General features: G+C 36.6%; 1 protein-coding gene across 1 annotated transcript; it reads right to left on the reverse strand.

The window, feature by feature from the left end:
- Positions 1–8,546: 8,546 nt before the first annotated feature.
- Positions 8,547–9,945, reverse strand: LOC115986978 (F-box protein SKIP27). Its single transcript, XM_031110412.1, has 3 exons — positions 9,443–9,945; positions 9,236–9,310; positions 8,547–9,141 (listed from the first exon to the last, which is right to left on the reverse strand). The coding sequence occupies exons 1-3, from the start codon at positions 9,686–9,688 to the stop codon at positions 8,887–8,889; spliced, it is 576 nt and encodes a 191-aa protein (XP_030966272.1). The 5' UTR covers positions 9,689–9,945; the 3' UTR covers positions 8,547–8,886.
- Between the last annotated feature and the right edge of the window lie 301 nt (positions 9,946–10,246).

Raw genomic sequence — 10,246 nt, forward strand, 5'->3', positions numbered from 1 at the left:
CTAGTCTTTTACATTTTATCATCACATTTATAATTATCGAACTATTTTTTAGTATTGTTCAACCAAGTATGGCTTGGGTGGTAAGAAAAACACACTTAGATTAGTTTAATGGTTTTAGTCCATGAGTAGATTTGACATCATTATAATTGCTGTTGATTTCGGAGCATAAGTTTAATGATTTTTTTAGAGATTTTGTTTCAATAGTTACATATTTCTTTAGAGTTTTGTTTTAGATAGTAATTGAAAGAAGGTCTACTGAGGGGGTGTTGGGGGGAGCACTATTTCAAATCTAGAATTTGTTTGTTCAACTTAACCCAAAATAATTTTCATTGTTTATATATGTTTATACATATGTTCAATTTTTTAGATAAATATATCTAAGATTTATACGTCTATAATTGTGTTTAGGGTTATTATATAAAATATTGGTATTATCTCACTTATTAACTGTGGGTGAGTTGGGCCCGAGCGGCCATGTTTGTCCCCTTGGTTAAAGTCCAACTTGAAGCCCGAGGCCCACCAAACGAATTGGGCTTGGTACGCTAGGAGAGAGTCGGACTTGGGCCTTGTCATGAAAGGCCTAACCCCGAGATCAAGATGGTGATCGAGGGGAAGATGACTCGTGAGACTCTTAACTGGTCGGTAACAAGACAGTCGGGGTGCAACACGCACCCAGTGGATGGTGGTCAGGGTCTGATAGTGTCATTGGGGAACCACTCTCGAACACTGTCCGGTGTTTGGAATAAGTTCCAAGAGAATCCTCTAAAGTCGTGAGGATCCCCTTGGGATTCTGATGAACATAGGGATGTGTGTGAAGTGGGAAAATAATGATGATCCTCCCACTCACAAGAACCTATAAAAGGAGGAAGATGGTAAGGGCATGGGGGTTGGAAAATTTCGGTGAAGTGAGATAAAAGGAGAGAAACACAGGGAAACACTGGCGAACTGAGGGAAATCAGGAAGAGGGTCTTGGATTAAGGCTTGGAGAAGACACACCAGGCTAAGTTTAGAGCCCTATTAGTAGGATCATGATATAGCCCACGTAGAAATTAATTGAGGGCCCAAATACTATCACTTAAGCAGTATTCAGTGCTCACATTAACCTTTTCATATAACATAGTAAACATTAGGATGGGAAGAGTTGAAAAAAAATTTGAATAAATAATTGTAGATATTGGTATGATTATAAATATGGTTAGGATTTATTTGTTTATAAGTAAGTTTAAAATTAATATGGTTATATGTTTAATGGTTTTTTAAGTGAGTGTTTGATAACTTGACCTATTTTGTTACTAAAGGGCTTTATAGAAATCTAATTCTTTTGAGGGGAAGCCAAATTCTATGAAAGTTGAAAATTGGCTCCTATAAATAAGGATTTGGAAGAAATGGATTATGAGAGGGGTTTTACCATTAATATGTCATGACATGAGGAAAGTGTTTGCCACACTTGTGTTATATTCCAAAACAATTCGTCATGTTACAATCAAGACTCCTCTTAATCATTTACATAGCCTCGTGATCTTGGCCTGCCAATTGGTTCTAATCAGGCCAAACCCACGTGAATGGGTAAGTTTGTGATCGTGTCCCTTAAAATGGAAAGCCCACTTGAAAACACATTTCCCCCTAAATCATGGATTCATAATAGAGTCATTACTTATTTCATTATGGAAAAAAAATAAAACCTTTATAAATAATACATGCTTCCTTGATTCATTGAATTTGAAATTACATGCTTCATTGAATCATTGGCATAGTGGGTGCTTAACACCTCACTTTGTAATTTAACTTCAAAAGTTACAAGGTCTTGGTCCTAAGTACAAGGATGCTCTTGATCTAAGTTTTGAAGTTAAATTACAAAGTGAGGTCTTAAGCACCCACTTTGCCAAATAGGAACTGGTCTTCTAAACTATAGTGGCCAAATTATATGTTGTTGGAAATATTTTAATGAAAAGGTATAGTGATGAGTATTATATAGGTCACTCATGACCAGGGATGGACCCAGGATTTCAAACTAGAGGGGTCGGAGATAAGCAAAGAAAAAAAATTTCAAATACACATCCATATAGTATTAATAAATTATCAACCAAAACAAATACCCAAAAAATCATTGTTTCTTAATAAACTATCAACTTTTTGAAATTTTGTTTGAGAGATATATTTGTTTTCCGGATTTGGGACATCGGCATTTTCTGGAATTGGGGAATGAATATTTCTTGAGATTAGAACATCGACATTTTCCGGAATTGGGGAATGAATATTTTCTAGAATTAGAATATCTACATTTTCTAGAATTGGAATAGCAATATTAGTTGTTGGCAATCCCACGTTGACTTCAAGAGAATTTGAATCTTTTCTTTTGAAAAAATCAAGCATTGTAGTTGATTTTTTCACGATCTACAAATAAAATAAGAGTCATATATATTATCATAGTTGTTGTTACTAACTAAAGACAGATACTAGAATCTAGGTAATATGCATGATGCATTTAATTATAAATTTAGAATTTCTCACTTCTTTTTAATTTATAAATTTTTCTAATTTAACATTATGAGTTAACAATAGGCACAAGTGAATCACTGTTATTTTCTTAAATTTGTGTAACAATTTTCTATATTATATGATTTGTTTTTTTCTTTTTTCTTTGTTCTGCCTTTATTTATCTCTTTGTGACTTTGTCTTTGTGTTGTCTCCATCTTTCTGACATTGACCTACTAACCCAATCCCACTACCAACAGTTCGACACTATAAATTTATTCTACACTACTAACCAAAACTTTTCTTAACTTTAACTTCTTTAATCTGAGTAATCTCTACAAACTCTACTCTCTCTCTCTCTCTATCTCTCTTATCTATATAATACAAGAGAGAGAGTCACAAACACAGAGTGACAGAGAGCCAAAAAGCCAAAAAAAAAAAAACACCACAGGCCACAGCACAAATTCAATTTACAATTTCACAATCACCAACATCAGTTCATCACTCATTAGTAAAAACACAAACACTCCACAAGCAGATTCACAAACATTTTATTTGGTTTTGAAGGAAATGATAGATTAAATACCTGTGAACTATGAAGGTAGGAGCAATGAAGCTGGGCTGGGCAGATCAAGCAACTAGCGGTAGCGGCAAAATGGGTCTCGCATCGGGGTCGGTGTCGTCTCGCCTCTCTGTCGTCGTCGGCGTGATGATGGCAGCGTCTGACTGTCTGAGTACTCTCTATCTCTCTATCTCGCCTCGGCCTCTCTATCTCTCTGTGACTCTATCTCGCCTCTCTATCGTCATCGGCGTGATGATGGAGGCGTCTGACTGTCTGAGTACTCTCTATCTTTCTATCTCGCCTCGGCCTCTCTATCTCTCTGTGACTCTATTTCACCTCTCCTAAGTTTCCTTTCTTTCTTTTTTACTTTCGTCTTTCAGACTTTCACTTTCTCCGTTAGGTTTTGCTGGGTTTTTTTTTTTTTATTTTATTTACATGGGTCATGGGCTCAGTTTTTCAACATATGTGTAAATATATGGGCTGTAAATATACTTCATGAGGGGGGCCGGCTAGGCTAGGAATTCATGAGGGGGGCTTGAGCTAAAAACCAAGGGGGCCCAAGCTTATATATATATATATATATATATATATATATATATATATATATTTTTTTTTTTTTTTTTTGAAAAATTGAAGCTACTAAAATTTTTGTTTTTTGGGCCCGGGTCCTCTTAGGCCCCCACCTAGGTCCGTCCTTGCTCATGACAATAATATCCTATAGTTATTGGTTACTAAAACCTCTTGATAAAAGTCCAATGACTAGATTACCCATTATTTTCCAATAACTATTTTTCTTATAATTGTCCAATACCCCTCAGCTAGTAGGTCGGTGGAGAAGCTTTGATCTCTGCTTCATTGGCATGGAGGCCCAACCACTAGAGATGTGAGGAAAGAGAGAGTGAGAAAAAAATGGACCGAGACCAAAGAAAGAGAAAGAGAAAAACAAAGAAGAGAGAAAGAATAAAAGGGATTAAAAGAATGAGATGAAGAATAAATTTGAATACTTTATTTTTGCAATTGAGCTACAGTACCATCATAAAAATAGGATGACATTGTAGCACAATTGCAAATATTTTTGCAACTTCAAGACTTTGCAAGACCAGGTAATGGAGGGTTTTGGGACATTGATGTTAAATATTACCAATATATGGCATTTACAAGAACCAATGTGAATGCTAAAATCATAATAGTCATTAAACAATATATTGTATTGTCCACCTATGTGCCTTCAAATCATATTCCTAGAAGGCAAGAAATAAATATATTTTTATAGTGAAAACATAATAATTTTTATCTGTGAAAGGAAATGCATTAGCTTATAAGCTAATGTATATGATCAAATTTTATGAATTCAATTAATACACATATCAAATTTTATGTTAATTGGATATTATATATTATATGATTTATAAATTTATATCTTATGCATAATTTAAAACTAAAAAACTAGTAATTTAAACAATTTATTGATGGTATAACTATTGATCTTTAATTTTTTAGAAAATTTGCAAGTATGGAGGATACAAAAAGAAGATGTAATCCAATAGTGGAATTCTCAAAATTCACTTCCAATAAAAAGATATTAAATAAGATCGTAACTTTTGGCTACAACCAATTTTGTAACTAAACTTTATCCTTTTTATATTAAGGAATAAGTTTTTCTTACACATTGTTGAGGGCCATTTGTGAGAGCCCAGGCAGAAAGAAAGAAAGCCCAATAATAAGGGCAACAAGGAATTGACAAAATAGACAGTAAAAAACCATTAGGCCCAAGCGGCAGGAATAATGGATCACAAGTCCAAGAAATAAACAAATGGGTCTTGAAGAGGCAAGTGGGCTCAAAGAAGTCCGGAAAGAAAGAAGTAGCATCCCATGGGCAGTGTACGAGGTAGAAAAGCGAGGAAGGGCCACCGTAGGCCCAAGACAATGCAAACTAAGAGAGTAAGGGGTTTATGACAGGCCCATGAACCCCAAGGATGAGAATAAGGTTATTGGGTCAAGGAAGCCCAATGAAGTTAGTAAAAAGCCCATGGGAGTGTGAAATTAGCAAATAGGCCGAAAAAGCCCAAAGAAAGCAAACAGGCCATGGATGCCCAAAGGGACATAGGAGCCCATAAGTAAAAGCAAAACAGTGGCCATGACAAGCCACTGAGAGAAGGAATAAACGGCTAGCCCAAAAGAGGCCCAACAGGATTAAGTTATTACGGCAGGAATAACAGTACAACATTGTAAGAAATAAAGAAAACCAACAGTGGACAAAGAAATGTAAGGCCCATCATCAGACAAAGTCCAGCTCTTGAATGGAGTAGGAAAACAAAGAAAAACCCACATAAGAAGTCAAAAAACACGGACGGCGAGCTTCCAGATCATGGCAAACGCATGAGCAGTAGGCAGATTTTTGGACATATCTGAAAGGAAAGCACGCGCAAGGTCTAGGCACCACCAGCCTATACCTAGCTAATATGAAACATGGTGGGGTCATGGGCCAGAGATAAGAGGTAAAGGGGGTATGATTTGGTGGTGGGGAGAGAGGAAAAGACCTATTTTGCGGCTCCTGCCCAAGCGCTTTTGGGAGGTACGTCCTACTGAGATGACAGACCACCCAAAAGAGGTAAGGTTGAGGGGGGAACCGTTAGGTGCATGCCTTGAGGGAAAGAAAAAGAAAGCATTTATGCCGTGGCAAGTAAGAGTGCTACGGTGGACTAACGAATGAAACAAACTTGCCTTTGTCTGGCAAGGGTGAGTGTCACAGACGAACCCTTTGGTGGTTGGCAAGTACGCCCAGACTAGACAAAGGCGATTAAGGGGCAAAGTGGTAAAAAACTGGCCACAGCAGGCACTATAAAAGGACCCTTACCGTGCCCTGAAAAAGGGATCGAAAAATAGAGGGTATTCACGAAGTAAAAGAAAGCAGAGTAAAAGAAAACAAGAGAAAGAAAAAAAAAAAGATAAGAGAGAAAACAGAGGAAAGAAGAGAGGAAATTGAGGAAAAAAGAGAGATAATAAATGGGCATGCACCAGTAGGTCAATTTCCCTCTCTCCCCATTCAAATCCTGCTCTCTTCCAAAACATAACAAGGATTCCTTTTGGGCATTAACCATTCAGGTCCGACTCCCTCAAAACCATTAATCCCCACGGCAGGATCTTTTCCTGGGAGATTATTTGCATTGAGAGAAAGCGTTCTCCCCTCTTTGATTTTGCTTTTGTGGACCAAACTTAAAACTTGACTTTATGCCCATTATTGATTAGTTCATTTTACTTTCTTTCTCCTTTACTTTCTTTGTAAATGACATTATCACGACTGTAATTATGTTTAATAAGTAGAGATTACTTGGCCATTTGTTATTAAATAGTCAGAGTACTCTGTTTTATTATTATTATTATATCTGTCTGCCGTAACTCATTTGAAACAGTTCTACTTGCTGTAAGCCTACTCCTGGCAGATGAGGCATAGTTTGTGTGCAAACCGACCCAAGTTGAGTTACAGTTGGACCGGTCTTAACTCCCTTACTCAGAAACATTCGGGCCCATTACCGCAGGAGGCAACCCAGCCCAACGCACAATACGCAAAAAAAAGGCCCCTACACACATTAAGAATTCAACTTTTATTTCACATTAAGAAAAGCCAAATCAGTGTGAGTTCTAGTTAACCCAACTAATAAAGTTTTTTATGGTTATATAAGAGATCTGAGATTTAATCCTTACCTACAGTAAAAACTGATTAGTGCTTTAATCTGATGATAAAGAGCTATCATAACAAACATCATAGGTTGAAACTCTCTCTCTCTCTCTCTCTAAAAAAAAAAAAAAAAAAAGAAGCCAAATCAGTAAGCAAGTGGACTATGACCTTGGGCTTCATATTCACCAAATATAAAACCCAATGAATGTAGATATCTTGAAGACAATGCTTTGGTTTAATGATGAGTAGTGGGATTTAAGAACCGAGTGTAAGTTAAAGTTGTGGCACAGACTCAACTACTGACAGCATATTAGCAGGGCCGTGGATTCTCCAGTTTACAATTGTATGCCACCCTTAACTCTTTATGTTTAATTCACCCCTACTTTCATTTAAGGGGAGGGGAGGTGAGAGAAGCGAATTCCAATGGCCATACACAGAAACCAAATAAGCTGTAGTAGGAAGAAATACAGACACAGTGGCACCGCCGTTGAACAAAGACTGCCTAGGAAACAATATGGCCTTTAGGAGAAAGTATTTTATGAGACAATCTTCTTATAGAATGCTCTTTTCGCATTTTATGGGCTCCACACACCAACGAAAATGAAACTCAAGTACTGTGAGCCTGTCACTTAAGATAATTTTTGCTACCAAACAAATTAATCTAATGAATACAGTTATAAAAGATAGTTCCTAACAGAACATAATATTATATATTGGATCAGAAGTTATTTATTATATATCAGCCAGAAATAAATGATTTGTTCAAAGTTTTTCTTTCCCCTCAAGTTTTTACCATTCTTGGAGAGAACCGAAATTTAGGGACATTCATCTTTATATATGGGAAACAATCTCCTGAAATAAATAAAGATGTAACAGCACCATAGATGACTCCCAATCCTCCCAATTTCCATATCCATTTAAATTTCACAAAATATAGATGATAGATCCACTCAAAGAATTGCAGAAAACAGGTCTCGAAGACTCAATGATGGAAAATCAAGGGTGAACAAATCATGGTCCTCTCTAGTTTTTCTCAATCAAGTTTCAGTTACAAGAATATACAAACTTTTTTTCCCCTACAGGTTTGGTTGCTATTAATAACAGTGTACAGACATTTAACACATATTACACAATAGGAGAGAGAGACTCTTAAATGTACATGAGCTACTGCATAGGCTTTCTGGAGTTGTAAACCGCGTACGGTACAGCTGGGAAAAGTAAGACACTGTCCCCCAATAGCTGTACTTTATTAGATTTTCAATAGAACATTCTGTCCCGTCAATTCCCAACAAAATCAAAATGTCAATCTGTATTTGTTCACATTTCCCCTTTCCACCAAATTCCAACCGTGTAAAATAATGACTTTTTGCAATGTGCTTGTCTTTGCCTTGTAAAACACGAGCACGCCAATTGTTCTTTTTAATATGTGCACAGTGCACCTAGCAATGTAGGCATTTTCTCACACACAGTCCATTCCTAAAACATTCCCATATCAGTATAATCAGCATTTCATTCAAGACTCCAATATCAAACTCTATAGATTTGATAGGAGATTTGGAATCTATGAGGTTCGTTCCATCGTAATTGCCTTTTATAATCAAATCAAGATATCCATGAGTTTACATAATTTGAAGATAAAAAATTTTACCAATCAAGTTAACTAAAACCCCGTTTATGTCGAATTCTTATATAAGTGCAAAACAGGGACATTTCATTGCAAATAACACATTTTAGTGTGCTGCATATCATAATAAACAAAGGTCTAATCTCTAGCAAGCAACACATTGAAACAAAAGAAAAATGCATATACAGATTCCTAAACAGAACAAGTACATAGAAACAATTTTCTCATTTTATTAAGCTCAAAGAAGAGTATACAGAATCAACTGTACACACTCAAATTTTTATGACACAAGAAGGGGTTCAAGATTTGCCCCCTGAACTAAAATCCTGGACTCTCTATCTCTTTCCCCTCACTAATTTCGTGTAAAAAAAAAATACAGCCAAGCCAATCCCACCTTCAATGAAAGCTTTTGAAGATTTGGCTTGCAAAGATTTCTTTACAAGTACGTGTACAAAATCAACCAAATTTACAACAACAACATCAACAACACCAACTACAAAATACAACACCAAATCTATTTACAAAAACCTTCGAAGCCTCTCTCATTCATATCTCTGTTTCCATAAATAGTGCTTTTCTCGGCCAATGCTCTTCGTCTGGAGAAGCGAACAATGCCACTGATATATCGGCCAGCTTCTTCTCCGGCAGCCGCGACCGACGAGGCCTCAACTGTTTTGGAGCATTCGGAGCTTCAATTTCATCATCTAACTCGCTTGGATTCTCCAAATCAATCGCGCTTCGAAAAGCTTGAGTCTTTGATGGCGTGCTATACGCGAAATGCCATTGCTTTGCAATCAGAGTCTGCAATTAAATACACAAAAATTAAAAATCAATATCCATTATTCACATTATCAAACAAAAAATTGAAGATTGATTTATGAATAAATATACTCACAGCTTCTCTAATCGATTTCGAAACGTGGAATAGCTGCTTCAAATCCTCATGATTCACACCGCACAAAACCCTAATCTGCTCAGCAAAAAAAAAAAAAAAAAACCAGAAATGTCAAATTTCAATTCCAATTTCACTACCAAAAACAGTTTCAATCCGATTCAGAAACAGAATCAAAAGCTTCGAGAATGAGAAAAATTTGGTACTAACCAGAATATCCTGAGGCAAGGCTTCGAGAAGAGACCTTTCAGAATCCAAACCCAATCTCTCGCCACACATTTTCTTCGACGGCGTTTTCGGAGCCGAATCGATCGCCAAACCCTCGAAATGATTCGAAATCAAAATCCTCTTCCTCCCAAATGATCTCGTGTACCTCACATACCCTAGTCCTAGCTCTTCACCGCCGACCACGCGCTTCGATTTCAAAGAACTGCCGCATCTCTTTCCCAACGCCATATTTTTCAAAAAGAAAAAATCGTTTCGAAAAACAAATCTGTTTTTGAAAGCAAATTTTGAAAATAAAAACAAAACGAACTCTCTTAAACTCTTAAAACTCTTTTGGATAACCGTTTCTATTTCTGTTGCTGTGAAAAAATGGAAACTTAGAACCGCCTTTCTTCAACCACGGAGTTGCTTTTAAAAAATTGTCGTGTCCCTTTCTATCACTCACTTATATATAGAGGGAGGAGAAGATAGTGTTTTGCTTGCTTTTTAAATTTTAATTTTTTGAGAGTGTGCTTTTTGAATTAATAAAAAAAGTACAAACAGTAAAAAAAAATTAAATAAATAAATAATTAATATATCTACGCGTTTTGAGGAATCTACTGGAGTTTTCTATGGAAAAATCTTCGTTACTTCGTGTGGGTTGGCGGTTAAAGAGTTAAAAAGGCTGAAAACTAGCCGTTTGAGTTGGGGAACACGTGGCTACGATTGAGAGGAATTAGGGAAGTAACCTGGGTGGTGACGTGGCGATATGGTCGGTCTAAGTCGGCTGGCTAGCTGGCTGGCTGGCTG

This window comes from Quercus lobata, chromosome 4, assembly GCF_001633185.2.
Source record: "Quercus lobata isolate SW786 chromosome 4, ValleyOak3.0 Primary Assembly, whole genome shotgun sequence".
Lineage (NCBI taxonomy): Eukaryota > Viridiplantae > Streptophyta > Magnoliopsida > Fagales > Fagaceae > Quercus > Quercus lobata.